Raw genomic sequence first — 16,251 nt, 5'->3', positions numbered from 1 at the left:
TTCAGCATCATTGCCTTCAGCATCATCCCTCTCACTTGTTTACATGGAAAATGAGCTATCTTCCCTTTTCTTGCCTGTATCAGCCTCTACTAACCACCTTTTGAGTTTTAAAAGGAGAAAATGATGACTTCTCTCTTGCAGAAACTTTACACAGCTGTAAATTTCAATGCTAAAGTTAGCAAAGCCATACCACAACCCTTCCCGCTAAAACCCTTTTATTGCGAGGCCCCCAAACCACTTAACGATGATGAAGCTGCTGATGTGCTGAAGTTAATCAACCATGATGCTGACAAATGTTATCTCATTTTCCCCACACTTCTAACTCCAAGTATGTGCATTGACCTCCATCTTCTCTATTAAGTTAAGGATTTAAGTTCCTTAGGACAAGGAATGTCTCTTTTTTTCTGTTAGTACATTAGCTTGCTTGCTGACACCCTACTCCATGGCTGAGGCTTTTAGGCATTGTGATAATGATAATAATTATAATAACGAACAACAAGCTAAATACCCTATTAGAGGCAATCAGGGGAACAAGGGAAAAAAAGACAGAATGTTACTTTCAGGATAAAATGGATCTTTCAACACATGTGACTAAAATATTAATATTATTCTCTTTAAGCTTTGATATCTACCAGCTCGGACGAATGCCACTTTAAGTCTGTTCAGCAGAGACAGACTTTGTTAAAACTACAAGAAATTCAGCTTCCTTCAGTACTTCCAAACCTTCCAGTGCACTGTAACATCTTTCAGGCATTACGTTTAAACATAACTACTAACAGCAGCAACCACTATAAATAAACTACTTCAGGGAAATGTAACCGATTTACTTGACCCTGGTAATAATGCAGTAATGTTTTTCTAGATTAGGACTTAACACATTACCTTTCTTGTATTGCCACTGTTGTCGATCCATCATATGACTACTTCATTTCCATTTCCACATGCTAAGAAGCCAAACTGATTAAACCCCTGACAGTTTCATAGAACTCAAAGCTTAACATTCTAGACCTGTACATGACTATCTGTTCCCCATAGTTTCTTTGACATTACAGGTTAAAAAAAAACCCTCAAAACCAAACCAAAACAAAAAAATGAAGTCTGACATTTCTAGTCAAGCATTTATAACTGAACTGACATTTTATGCGTGAACGCACACAGGTTTTAACTGCAAGCCAACCTTCAGTTTATAAGATGAACAATCCTGCTCTTGTAGTAGGTAGATCCAATATTTCACCTTGCATAAAGAAATTGGAATTTAGATTGTACCAAGATATTTATGAGATTTTTTTTTTTTTTGGTCCAGTTATATTTCAGGAAACATGCTCATTATAAGAAGACATTTCTACATGTGCTGGAATAAAAAAAAAAAAAGGAAACATCCTGTGAAAGATGAACACATCCAGTAAGATGTGTAAATACATTTGAAAATGCTTTTTAACATCTAATTTGGTTGATCAACATTTGATCAAAAGGGACTGCAAAAGGGATCTATAAAACCTTTGCTGATAACTCAAAATTGGAAATATAACTTCAGACTGGAGGATGATTTCAGGGTGCGTCACTAGGTTTAGTAATTAAACCCTGTGTGTATGATTAAAGGATGCAAAGTTTCATTACTGCAGAAGATTGCCATCAAGGAAGAAACAAACTATACCTGAACTTTTTACTTAAGTAGAAGAAACCTCCTAAGATTTCACATATTTAAAATAACTGTGATGAAACATGAACAACTGTGTAAAGAGAAAGCAGCTCAGCATTCACAGGCAATGGGGATTCCCATATTTCCACATCAATAACCCACAGGTTATCAGAGGGAGCTCTGCCAGAGAAAAATGCTGGGCATGCCAGCAATAAGAGGGAACATTTCAGAGCACGCTCTCTTGGTTCTACAACCATCATCAGTCCAACTACCTATCTTCCCTAACCTGTGACTTCTGCACAAGAAATCCCGTTCGTCACGTCATCCCAACACCATATACTGTATACACTTCTTAGCAGGGCTGCATCTGAATCCTTCCACCCATGCTTCCAGCATGCTCTGACATTTGGCAGCCTCCTGCTCTGGCAAGAGCTCTTCTGGGAGGAACAGCAGCCCATAGAGCAAGTATTGTCTGTCCACCACCATGAGCAAAGAGGAGAATTGCCCACCATAGGGACCAAAAAGGAAGGTGCTGGGAAACGTCAGTAAAAAGGGGAGAGGGGAAGAAGGTAGAGTGGTGAGGAATTACAAGACAGAGGCACAGAGAGATAACAACAATGCTCTAAAGCAATGGTCAAACACACAGCTTGCACATGCTGTTTACAGCTTGGCACAGGGCGGCAAGTCAGTCAGAGCAGTGGTCAGCTACCACAGGACATTATACCCCTGACCTCTCTGGGGATCAAATATCAGCAACAGGTGGGAACCAGCCTGTGCCAAATCACTGCAAGCACTTAACTGTGCCATCCTTTACCAAGCATGAACTTTGTATCTTATCAAAAATACAAAAAGATCATACTCTGGGTACTCCAGAAGAGATACAAACCCTACAAATGAACAATCCGATTATGGCAGACATCAGAACCTGCACAGCAGCAGATCACATAAAAACCAACCATGAACCCAAATAAAAATGAAGAGCACTACACCACCACCCTGAGAAGCCCACAGGAGCACTTAACTCACCTCCTGACCAGACTTGGCAGAGTTTTCTGAATGGAGAGATTCAATTTCCCCTTCAATCATGGCAGCTTCTAGGCACTCATGCAGATCTTTAAAGCCATTAACCTGGAGTGGATACTGGCCAAACATTTCTGTGTTTTCAAATTTTTTGCCTTCACATAAGAAATTAAACAGTTAAGGTTTTAGGAACAAGCATTTATCTTCAGAAGAACCCTAACAATCCTTGGTCAACTGATCTAGTCTACTGAACAATACCCACATTTTCTTAGTGAACAATTCAATTATATGTATGAAACCAAGTTACTCGAAAAAGTCTCTTGAATGTAATATTGAAAATTACTGTATTTTTCTCTTCAGCCCATTTTTTATATTGTTTTTGCATCTATTGGTAATAAGCAAAACTCAAAATGACTTGGCACCACAGATCTGTTTTACACACAGAAATCAAAGTCCTCCTACGAATAGCCGCTCAGTAATACAACCCTACATTCTATCAGCAAAGTCATTGGAACTGCTGGTATGAAATAGCCTTTTGTATAAGTACATTTTGCAAAAATAAACCACAAAAGAGAACATTCATGATTTCCGTCCTGAAAGCAAGATCATAATTTTGTAACTGTGTATACAGGTGTAAGCTCAAACATGAGGAGAAATATGGGTGACAAGTGACTTCAATCTACCATTTCAATTTATTTTATCCTAAAGTCAGTAACAAGCCTTCTTACATCCACCAGTTTCTTTTCATTGGTTTGGTTTTTATGTATCTCCTCAGTCAAGATGAGAATGTAAGGGATGAAAGTAGCCATATGCTCGCTAGTAGCAAAAAATCTGCAGAATGGTTTTGAAATCTGACAACAAATTATTAGATACACTGTTCCAGGCTGAGGAACAACCCGGAAGCCACTTTAAAGATCATAGCTCCTTCATTCAAATGAATCTCAGGAGTCATTCACTCTAGGGACGGGGGACAGAGTCACCAACATTAACAACTGCTGGCCTCCTGGAAATAGAGAATGCTACAATTCTGCAGATCTACTAATTTTATGCAGATAAGATAAAGGGAAGCTTGTTGTACAGTCTCTTCCTCCCCAGTGCTTTCTCCGACACTACCCTTGAGCAGGTTTCCACTGATTTGTTTTCAATGAACTGTAATTTTAAGAGGGTGTGTTAGCTATACCAGATATTGTGCAGAAGAAAATGCAATAACTAAAATTTTAAACCGCATTAAATGAAGTAAAGAGAGTGCAAGACACTAGCTCAATGAAATACAGTAACTTGCCTTCTGTATACCTTTGGTAAGTGGCAAAAGCACCCTGATAATAATTTCTTGCACGCATTTTTGCTCAGCATCTCACACTAACTTCTAGTGCACTTAAGTACACACACTCAGCTCCTGAAAGTTACCCAAACAGTCCTTCTGGACCACTGCAGCTCACTACATTTAACTTCAGTCTCATATTCTTAGAACAAACCTTTTGTCACAGACCGAATGCGTCTTCTATTCTCCAAATGTACTTCTGCAGCAGTAGCTAAAATGCTACAACTGCATCATTCACCTCTGTACTTAGACAAGCACTTGAACAGACACGAGCACAGAAGTCCAAGTAAATTCAGATGCATACCTTCAAGCACACCTACTGCTAGAAACCGTCCATAAAACAACTCCACCATTGGGTTCTTTGGTTTCTCTCCATCCCTGAAAACAGAAAGCATGTTAGTGCAAAAAATCAAACTCAAAGCTATGATCATTTATAAAACTATGAGCAGAATATTCTGAATTCATTATGGAAATGCTGCCTATTTTACTCAGTTACTGTTCATTAAGTTTTGTACTTTCCTGTAATGACAATAACAATGATTCATGTATTTGCAATGATAAGTATATTCTGAAAATTAAGTTCTGGAAGTGCTTCATTCTAGGAAAATTTATGTAAATCAGATTCAATTCGTGAGCGGTTAAATTGCACAAAACCCTTGTAAAAACTGTTTCTTGCGATAGTCTAGAAACAATTATGTATTCAAAAGACATTTTATAGATGTTCACTTAATGATGAGTATTTACTTCAGAGAAGAAAAGTATATCGAACATTTTGATGAGAAAAAGCAAACCAAACAACCAAAAATCCACTTCTCACTGTATGGCTGAAAAAGGTTTAACTGAGTTGGATACAGAGCTAGGAAAAGAACCCAAAACACTTACCTCTCTTCTTCAGCTTTAATTTGGAAGGCATCTTCTAGCCAATCTAATAATTTGTGTGTAAATTCACTAACATCTTGCTGTTGAAAAACATAAAGTGATCAGTATATGTTCACATATGTAACAGAACACAACAAAGTGTCACCTTACAAGACTAGTATAGCAGTATTCCCCCCTCAGGAGAGCTCCAATATCACACTATGTCTAAGACTATGCCACCATTGGTTTTTTTTATGGGTGGCTCTAATAGAACAGTAAGGCTATGGTGTTCCTCAGCCATTACGCTGTCCTGTGATCTTTATTACCTGGGCTCTGCTTTCATACCATGCTAGGCCAAAGGCATCTTATGAATCCCATTTATCTAACAAGTGGTGACTAATACTACTTTCATCAAACGCTAAATTCAGAATGCTGTTGTAATTAAACACCTTAGCCACATAACCTCATGTGGGAAAAATAAAGCATCTGAAGAAACAAAGTGTTTCTCAGAAAAGCAAAATATACCCACTATGATTTAGGCAAGAATCTTGAATATGAGTATTAGGACCTTCCAAACCAATATCTATACAGACAAATAGTATACTAGGACTGTACCAGCCCTGGTTGTACTGTTAGATCAGAAGAATAAAGCTCTTTCAAAAACCACAGACTCAGAAGCTAAACTAAACCCTAAAAGCAAGAATGTAGAAATATTAGTTAGTTTCTAAAATAAAAGGAAGTGTACTGAATAAAATAGTCATGCTGTCTCGAATTTTTTTTGTTGGTTTGTTGTTTTGGGGTTTTTTTCGGGGTGTTTTTTTTTTTTTTTAGTAAAAGTGACTTGAGATCACATAATATTGGAGAAAAAGCTCAAAGACTATGATAATTAGAAGTTTCTTTTCTGTGGACATTTGGATTTTTGTTGTCTGTTTCAAGTATTTCCTATTGCCAGATGACCATACTAAAACATGCATAAGCTTGAATAAAAATACATAGAAATCACCTGTTGGGAATCATTTGATTTAAAAGCATCTTTAAGGATTTCAACAGCTCTTGATGGGTCAACATATTTTCTCTTTGAACCAACTAGAAGTGCAAACAGGTACCTCAGTTCACGCATGAAAGGCAGATTCCTATGTTCCTGTATTTGAAGAAGAATTACAAATATTTAACAAAGTGGTAACAAATTACCCAATGAACTAAGTATATATCCAGCCAACCATCATAATAATATATAAGCTTACTTGTAGCACTACCAAGGTAAAAACCCTTTTACTTGTTAGGTTTACAAAATAATATAGTTCTCCAGGAAGAAAATTACATTTCAGAAACTGAAAGCTCCCTGAAACCACACCTAGATCTGTCTGACTTGAAATGGGGCTGAACAGGCAAGTGGACGAGTTGAGCTGCATTTAAGACAGAACTGTTGTTTCCAAGACTTACAAAGCCTTAAGTAATGCACTGCACAACATGCATTGATTTTCTTGAAATTAGTATTCCTCTATACCTCTGTCAGAATTTCTTGTGAGCCTACACACTACCTAGTATATTTTTAAGCTTATTTTTCACTGAAGACAAAATTTAAGGTGTATACAAATCATTATTATTTATCTTTACAGAATAAAAGGAATAGCCTGCTCTCCTTTCTACCTTTTTTTTTTTTTTTAAAGTACAGTTCGTGGTGAATATAGAGTTCTTTTTCTGGTTTCCAGGAGAGAAGAAAAAATACTTTCTGCCTGTATAATGAAAAGCAAGTAAACTGAAACACAAATCCATCATACCATAGATTAAACCATAGGCTACAAGTACTGTGCAGATTGGATATCACTCACACTCCTGAGTAGATAGTTGACAAATACTTGTGAAATTAAAACCCATGTAATATCCACTTGTATTTAGAACAAAGCATCATTCAAAGGCAGCACAGATGTCAGATGCCGGTCAAACTGGAATTACTTGATCACAAACTATTTCACATGCTCATCAAACAGCATACTTGTTCAGTCACTCCTATGTCAATGCAGTATGCATAAAGCTTTTAGTACGTAAAGTCTGTTTTATTTCAAATTCAAAAACTGCGTGTGGTAAATTGGAATATGTTATGCGTAATACCTAAAAAATACTTCTAGTCACATAAATTCACAAGTTTTACTTGCTCTTCTAGTCCACCTTGCAAAACACCTACCAGTTATAAACACTGCTCACAGAAAAGGCTGAAGAATTCATCAAATGCCACCCTAATTCACCATTAAGTCATCACAATTTAAGAATAAAATCTGTCTCCCATTTACATATTTAAAGCACTTCATAAAAACAAAACAGGGAAACAACTTGTGAAAGTGATTTTTTTTTCCTTAACTATTTTCATAAAGTGACCTATTAAAAATGAAGAGAATTTCAAGTTTTAGATACGGATATAGATGCAGATGTCAAGATGCTTCTGTGATGCTACCGGTGATAATTCATATGCATGATACAGATAACTGACCACAGAACACTCTAGATCTCACCTTCCTTTTGTTAAATCTGAAGTACATAGGCAGTGAGTATTATTGCATTACTTACCCAAATTTACACTACTAATTTGGCTGAGTTTTAAGCATTCTTGTAGCTTTAGGTTGAATAACTGGCTACTGATGTCAGTAGGATTACTCAGAACAAATATCTCTTTAAAGCCTATAAAAGTTCTCTGAAACAAGAAAAATCCTTGTTGTTTTTTGAGAAAGCTCGATTTAATGCATTAGGCATGATCCTTGATGAGATTATGTGGGCATTACCACAACAAACAGTGATTCTGACTAAACAAAGCCTAAAAATCTTCAAAAGGACATGAGCCAGTCTGCAAGACAAGGTTCCACAAAGGACTCGCACATTAAAACAAAAGAACTAATAAAGCAAATCACAGCACAGCATACAGCTCTCAATTTTAAAGCATACTGTAGGTTTAACAACACAAAAAAAGATTAAAATCAATTTTGAAATAAAACTGTATGGAAAGTTCATAATCTATAACCTTCTCTATTTCATCACCTATCCTTGCTGCATAAATAATTTCTTAATACACTGATGCTGGAATAACTTATCATTAAGAAATGCTTCTAAAGCAATTTACATGTTTAATGCATAGCAAACATTCATTATTGTCAATCAGTATTCCAGGACACTGGCACAATGATAATGTCAAAACAGGGGGAAGAATGTGCTAACCTGTAGCACAGTAACCCACCTCCTCTGATAATAAAATATTTATGAAGATATCATCAAGGCCAATTATGTAGGTGGCCTCACTGCGTACAGCAAAAAAGATCTGTTCATATGACAGCAAGAGCTAAAGAGAATTGGGAGAGCAAAGAGGCTGCAGTAACTAGATAACCTTATTTGTTCTACAGAAGGAAGCTGAGGAATGCGCCAAGGGAGAAAAATTAATTTCAAATGAAAAAAGAATAAAAACCAGATTGGTGATTTTAAGTGTATGCCCAAGTTTACACTCCAGAAAAACAAAGTCCAATTAGCTGAGGCAAACAGGGTGGGGATGTTGTTTGTTTTGTTGTTTGGGTTTTTTTTTTTTTTTTAGTCAAAATTTATACCAATGTCTTTTGGATTAAAAATTTTACATGCCAAATTACTAACAACATTTGGATTCAATATACTGATAGGAAAGAACAAGAACACCCCAACATGCAAGATTCCCTGAAGTACAACCACATGCTTTAATTCTAAATCAAGAGATTGTCATCACCCTAGCATTAAACTCTACTTTCCACCAACTGGAAGAATAACAGGATGTAAACCAAAGTCTCAAAAATCTGGGATTATTAAAACTTGGTCTTTATTAGCAAGGAAATTTGATCCTAGGGAGTGTCAGTCACATACGATACTTAACACTAAGTTAAAAATAAAAACCAAACAAAACTAAGTCAAGATAGTTTTAAAACAAATAAGCAGATGGAAGAAAATTCCACGGCTTGCTTTTTGTCAACTGGTAGCTTATATTACAACTTTAAATCAATTTGCCTCTACTTGCCTTCACCTTATAAAGAAATAAAAGCACCTTATTTGGGGGCATGCATGCTTATTTCTTCTATTTGTCTGAGTTCCAACTAGTGAAGCAATCTCTTTTCCTAAATTCTCCCCAAAACATATTTCAACACTAAGACAATCCTTTTTCAGCTATAGTTAAGACAGATGATTTATATATTAATAATGTTATTTTATTCTGGAATTTAAGTTAACAAAGGAGAGGATACAAACTACTGCCAGAGATTCTTACTAGCAGGCTTGCGGAGAGCAAGGTTTCTGCACAAATCCATATACTTGCCTGGTGTCACACCATTTCACACGGCCTTAATATTGTCTGTCATGATCAGTATTTCTAAGAAACAGCACTTTGGAATTGCTAAAGGCATTCAGCTGTGTCAATGCCTGGGCAAGACTTTTTCCAAAGACAACACCTTGTTATTACCTATTTCATACCACCCATTAGATGCCAACTGCTTTTTACACCCTGAAAAATGAAGGTAAAGAACTCTGAGTACTGGAGGATATTACTAAAACCAATTATATGATGAAGAAAGAAACACCAGGCAGAAAGTAATTTTAAAGATAAAAAAATAAATAGTTCAGTAAAACTCTTTGGTAAAGCAGGACTTCATCCTGCCTTTCTGTAAAACACAGTGTCCCGTCCCCGTCTTGTGGCATGCTCCCAATATCTCCCATGTTGTATTTGCACACCACCTCATGACCTAATACAAACATTTAAAAAAAAAAAAAAAGATAGCTTGTTCTTTGAACTGGGTTGGGGTGGGCAGGGGAGAAATTACATAGTTCTGATGGAACATGCACTTTCTTTTTATAGTATATACCTAGAGGTTTAGAAAATGGACACTATCTTCTCTATGTCTGCTTTCTTTTGCTTTTTACTGCAGCTCTTACTTTTGCTAGTGAACATTCCAGTCAAGCCTGAAGTGCCAAACAACTAAGAACAGGCTGACAACACACTCCCTTCTTCCCTTTTTAAAATCTGAAAGAAAGGGGCAAAAGGTAATAGTCTAATCTCTGGATATGCAATAATTCACTGTTCCGTAAGCCCTTGCTAAAAATCAGGGCATCGAGTGCCTTCATGCTTCATACAGCCTTCATACTTCCCTTTTCCTATTTCTTCCTTTCTATTTCATAACACAGAAATCAAGGTGCCCCCATGTATCAATCCTCAGAGGGCAGCCATGAAGGAAGAAAAATTCATCTCTTTTGTCCCTCAGTCCATGACCATTCCCCCTCACTAGTCTGAAGTCACAAGAAACCTGAGCCAAAGCCCCAACTCCCCAATCCCATATAAGTACAAGAATAAACATGGGAAAATTTATGCTTACAATCAGAAGGCCAGAAGAGACAAGTTAATAACCAAAAATTTAATCTCAGATCATGAGTTACAGGTAATCAAGATCCCCAAAAACCCGATGAAGTGGCCAGGTCAACACTAACAATGCAATTGGCAAAGCTACACAGATAAAAAACATGGGCAACCAGAGAGCATGCCCATAGCTGCACAGTGTGAGGGAACTAGAACAAATAAGTTTGCTAACACAAGCTATGTTCACATTAGAAATGCCCACCCACTAGTGGCAGTGCCGCTATAGCTGTATTAGCGAAGACCTTCCACTGAACCTGGTCTAAGCAGCAGCACGCTGGGCAAACTCTGCCTCTCTCAACACCCTGCCCTGTACTCTACTGCGAGGCTAACGTATTTTGTGTAAGATCTGTAATAGGAAGCTCAGAGAAATATTAATTGGCACCTATAAAATCCGTGCTAACTTATCTAGAGAACAGCGCAAAATTTAATTACAAGAGAGAAATGCCTTTACCAGCCACTAGAGGAAGTTAGCTTCTAATTTTACCTTTTGGTTTCGGGGCAAGTCTTGAGCATTTGCAGGAGGATTGAAATTCAAAACTAGTCTTCGAAACTCCAGTAGGTTAAATAATGACTGTAAAGGGGAAAAAAAAAAAAGTTTAAGCACTTCTGTAAACAATACAAAATTCTTCCAAATATGCCTTAGTGAACTAAATGAAATGTCAAACATGAAATGCTCAAGTTTCATTTCAGAAGCTGTATTTTTTCACCTAACTTTGCTAAATATATTTTCAAAAGACAATTATTTTTGCCAAGAAAACATAATAATAAATAAAAATTTCTTTATAATTAATCACATAACTAGAACAAGACTTTTAGATGATAAGTAAATTTCTTTTTACAAGAAGAATTTCATTCCTTGTATAACTGTCAGTTTTGAAATCAAATTTAAAGTCTGTTTAGCATGTAAAGTTCATCTTGTAAGCCCATCTATCTAGCATATAGAGCACATCTTTGTGTATGCAACCTAAATCCATTTCCAATTATCTATACTTCTTGCATTCTGTCCACTCCTCCCATTATTATAGGATCTGAGTACTGTACATTAGAGTAAGGAAACTGGGTTATACATCTTTGCAGGTAAGAAACTGATAACATTCTCATTTTACAGACCATAAGACATGAAAACAGGTGTCTACGGGCACACCCACAAAGGACCCCCACTGTAACACAGAGCCTGGAGCCCAGAGAGAACAAGATGACTCTGGGTTGCAAAAATAAAAGTCCAAAGCAGTGGCTGAGAACTGAAGTCCTCAGCACTTGCGTTAACTGTATCATTGCTTTTCTGTACACTGAAGAAAGCACTTCAGTTTAAGTTCACTTCATTACCACAGACTAGCACTTTGATGAAGAAAGGGTAGCAGAAAAGGTCCAAAGTATTTTAAACACGCTCATCAGAGAAGCATAGGAAAAATTTGCCCTCCTGTTCATCCCCCTTGGTTTTACAACCTGCAATTAACTTTTTTTTCCCCAATTACATTAGCTATTTATTTTGGAAAGGCTGAGCTTGCCTATCCCAGCAATAGACTCATCCTACAACTTCCCCTAGACAGATAAAAACTTAAGTCACAGACTACAGCAGGTTTAACAGTATTTCAACCCCACAGTGTCAAGAAAGTGAAGGTCAAATTGTGAAGAGGCACTGCATTTATTCTAATAATTTAGAACATGTAGGAAGGAAAAAAGGTGAGTTTGTGAAAAGTTGCTTCATTCCTGACTCTCCCCGTGAGAGAGCCTGTACTAGGTTTAACCTCTCCCCATACCCCACAGTATACAGCATCTCCAGTAAAATGAAAAGGCTAGAGTTGTCTTTCCTAACACTTTTAGATTTTAAAATAAAATAACAAAAAAAAAAATCAAAAACACCAACCAAAAGAGGCATTTCTGACCTTGCTAAATGACAGAAAATTGAGTAGTCAAGCTTTCCCCCTGCAACCCCCTGTTCAAAATATGTTTATCCTTCCTTGCAGAGGTGGGAGATTAAAACAGAGTCCTTTGTTTACTTACTCAAAGCATAGAAAATGTTAATATTTAATTCAAGTGTCATTCTAGAAGTTGGTACTAATTGAAGTTATGTCTCATGATGTAACAACATTCCACTGGTGGGCTCTTCATCAAGTAAAACATAGCAATGTCTTACACACAAAATAAACCAGCTGCTGAAATATAATGTCCAAAGACTGACTTCTCTCCATGACTAATCCAAGTGCCAAAGTGCCAAGCAGCTGAGCTGGCCAATTTCATAATACACACACACAAATTAAGTACAGAAAACTGTACTGAAGTTTAGAATTCTTGCCTGGCATTCAATCCACAAGCTTTTCACAAAAACTGTTTTTTTTTTTATTCCAGAACTCTAAACTGTGAACATGTAACTCCATGCTTTACTAAGCTGAACAAACCTTCTTCTGCAAGCTGCTGAGAATAATTAAGAGGATTGTCCAATATGCTCTTTGCTTCTTCAGCTTTGTTCTACTCAAAAGTTCTTATGCAAAATAGTTATTAAACTTTTCTCCAAAACAGCTTGCACTGTGTGTGGTTGTACTGAGATGCAGCAGGACGCTCACAGTTAATTTGCTGCCAACACCACTGATGCTAACAGGACAGTATCATGTTGTAGCTCTTCTATACTGACTAAATTAACTTCAGAAAACTTCTGTCTTCATTAAAAAAAAAAAAAAAAAAGAGAATTTCCCAGTGCAAGTGTAAACAAGCATACAGTAAGTGTGCCTGAGACCAACAACTTTTCATGACCAAAGTACCTCAAGGAGGAACCTCCGGTTCTTCCTGTGGTAAGGAGATATAAACAAGCTCACCTAAGCCCTCATTGCAGCAGAGACCTCCCACAGCCAACCACCTCCGTGCTTCATAAAGGGGCTAGGCAAAACAGTTCCCAGTTTGCTGAGCCATCTGTTGACTCGGCTTCCTATGCCCAGGGTAGGCAACGGTCATGGAGGAAGAAGTTGTTCTTCTGTAGCCACTGAGAGACACAGCAGAGACTGTCCCTGGCCCGAGTAGCACCCACTGGCCCTGGGCCAAAGCACTAGCCTTCCTAACACATTGCATGGGGCAGCACTTCATCTCTCACCCACTTGGCTTCAGCAACAGAAAGGGGTTAGCAGTCCCAGTGCAACAAAACAGGCTGGATCTAAGAAGGCGAGATCGTATCTACTAGTTTTGATAAGATATGTTTAAAATTTACCAATGTAAAGTATGCAAAATTTATGCATGCAAGAATTCTCTAAAAGGTGGGGGTTTTTGTGTTTTCTTCCACACACCCACACCCCCCCCCCCAGTGTATTTAAACCTATTAAAAAGCTGTCATCTGGAAACCTGACCAAGCTAAGGCTAAGACAAGTTATATCAATTCAAATTATCATGAAAATCAACAGACTTTCAGAATACCTGCCTCGTATTATGTCAATTTAGGGGCTGAACAAGACATTAAAAGAAAATGAGAATGAACAACAACAAAATCCAGCATCAGTTTAGGGTGTTCAAAATAACTGTTCTGAACGACAATGGATATACTGTGGCTTTCTCCTGCTGTAGGTGGTGATGATGTGGATGTATTTTCTGCCATGCCAGAGAAAGCTAGGTAGAGTTGTAGCTTCAACACAAGGTACTGAAAACATTCACTTTTCTGAGTAATGTCTACTCTCATTACATATAAACACAAATTCAGAATATAAGCTGCCTTCATTTCACCTGAAACACCCTGCCTATCCCTTTTTCCACCCTTAATGTCTAAGATTATCAAATATAAGGACCTTGGCAGAATTTAGGCTGCCTGAGTAAAGGATTAATTCTTAACATTCAAGAACTGTGATGCTACATTAACACTGCAAGAATATAAATTAGTCAGCATATTAAATCCCTAAAAGCTTGGCATGCAGCACAGATCATTAAGAGCTGCCAGCAGAGTCCTAAAATAGTAAAAGTACTGACATCAACAATACTTGGAGAGTAGGAAAACAGTACTTCTGTGTCTAGATAAAAGATGACCTATCAAGCTGACGCAGAGCACTTCAGACAGGTGCTCTCTGATGGATTCTTGCAAGTTCTGTAAGCACAGGGCAGTAAAGACAGCTGTTTCAGTAGCAGATGTATGAAAACCTTTTGTTTTCTTTGACTAGCAATTTGCATTTATTTCCACTGTTGAGAACAAAAAACCAAAAATTTTGTGCAAGAACTAGGGAATTTTTAGTATTGATCACATTTCTACAAGTTTACACAAAACCATAATTTCATAATACTATGAACATAGCCATCTGTCTATTCAATTCGTAAAGATTAAGCTTGGAAGGAAGGAAGGACTTTCAAATTGATCTGTGAAACACATAAAGCTATTCAGGCTACTAACTCTAAATCAGTCAGGAAGATGCCAAAAACACTCTCATTTGGCAGAAAGGCACCTAGGATGATTAAGTAGAGTGAATACATTTGACCAGTGCTGTAATGAGTGCAAAAAACCTAAACTTCTCCTAAGGTGGTAAGTAAGGAAAAAAAAAAAAATTAAGCTTAGCATACAAAATAGGGCCTACCTACTGGCAGATAGCTGGAACACCACTGGCATATTGTGAAATGAGGTCATCATCCAGGTTTCTCTTAGAGCAATCCAAGAAAAGTGCAATTTCTGGTCTTGTGGCAGATCAGTTTGTAAGCTCCTTTTTACCAAAGTGAAGGGGATTAACAACAGGCAAGGATGCCACAACTAGTGTAGGTGTGCATAACGATACCTATGTGTCAGCAGCAAACACTGGCTAGGAATTTGTCCAAATTAGTGCCAAGGCTTGAGATTTAAACAGGAGAAGAATACAAAGACTAACTTGAATTTTGGCAAAGCAAATTTAGGAAGGACTTCATTTGGCTAGCAACCAAAACCTAAATATACCTCATTAGTACAGCTTGAAAAGCAACTCTTCGGCAGGGGGAAAGAAAAGTATGCATTCCTACAGAGCCCCTGAACAAATGGCTTCAGGTACTGACATTTAGCTAAAACAGGATCTTGAGTAAGTTAAAAGCTTATGCATGCATTAACACATTACAACACCCATCTGCCTCATCCGGGGCCTTTTATGCATTTCCAATTTTACATTTATTCAGATTTGAAAGTCACAAAGCAGAGACCATATATTGCTATATTTTGTATAGCAAGCAGAGCACAATCTTAAAGTATGAATACATTATTATTGTTCCAAAAATAAAAAGCAAATATAGAGTTCTTCCTATGCCATTAAGTATATTATTTGATGAAGGGATTAAGAGAAGCCCTGCTGAGAAGGACTGGTGGATGAAAAGCTGGACGTGAGCAGGCAATGTGCACCCGCAGCCCAGAAGGCCAGCTGTATCCTGGGCTGCATCCAAAGCGGCGTGGTCAGGAAGTCGAGGGAGATGATTCTGCCCTTCTACTCCGCTCTGGGGAGACCCCACCTGGAGTCCTGCATCCAGCTGTGGAGCCCTCAGCACAGCACAGCAAAGACATGGACCTGCTGGAGTGGGTTCAGAGGAGGGCCACAAAAATGATCAGAGAGATGAAACACCTCTCCTCTGAGGACAGGCTGAGAGAGTTGGGGTTTTTGAGGTTGGAGAAGAGAAGGCTCCAGGGAGACATTATTGCAGCCTTTCAGTACTTAAAGGGGGTTTCTAAGATGGGGACAGACTTTTTAGCAGGGCCTGTTGCAATAGGACAAGAGGTAATGGTTTTAAACTAGAAGAGGGAAGATTTTGACTAGATACAAGGAAGAAAATTTTCACAATGAAGGTGGTGAAACCCTGGCACAGGTTGCCCAGAGAGGTGGTAGATGCCCCATCCCTGGAAAAATTCAAGGTCAGGCTGGACGGGGCTCTGAGCAACCTGATCTAGTTGGAGATGTCCCTGCTCATTGCAGGTGGGTTGGACTAGATGATCTTTAAAGGTCCCTTCCAACCCAAACTATTTTATGATTCTATGCACAAGTGGATTAGGAGGCAGCACCAGTCAGATTATAAGGAGGTGCGGGGTGG

General features: G+C 37.9%; 1 protein-coding gene across 1 annotated transcript in view; it reads right to left on the bottom strand.

The window, feature by feature from the left end:
• Positions 1-16,251, bottom strand: part of USP25 (ubiquitin specific peptidase 25) — a gene marked incomplete at its 5' end in the record, with an annotated part of 72,073 nt that overhangs the window by 30,450 nt on the left and 25,372 nt on the right. Inside the window, 5 exons of the mRNA XM_010292218.1 lie at positions 2,666-2,814; positions 4,285-4,358; positions 4,863-4,939; positions 5,842-5,979; positions 10,733-10,819. Of these exons, the coding sequence (XP_010290520.1) occupies positions 2,666-2,814; positions 4,285-4,358; positions 4,863-4,939; positions 5,842-5,979; positions 10,733-10,819 (525 nt within the window). The remainder of the gene's footprint in view (positions 1-2,665; positions 2,815-4,284; positions 4,359-4,862; positions 4,940-5,841; positions 5,980-10,732; positions 10,820-16,251) is intronic.

Source organism: Phaethon lepturus, unplaced genomic scaffold, assembly GCF_000687285.1.
Source record: "Phaethon lepturus isolate BGI_N335 unplaced genomic scaffold, ASM68728v1 scaffold11718, whole genome shotgun sequence".
Taxonomy (NCBI): Eukaryota; Metazoa; Chordata; class Aves; order Phaethontiformes; family Phaethontidae; genus Phaethon; species Phaethon lepturus.
Note: the sequence above shows the minus strand (reverse complement) of the source record. Positions and strands in the feature narration are given on the sequence as shown.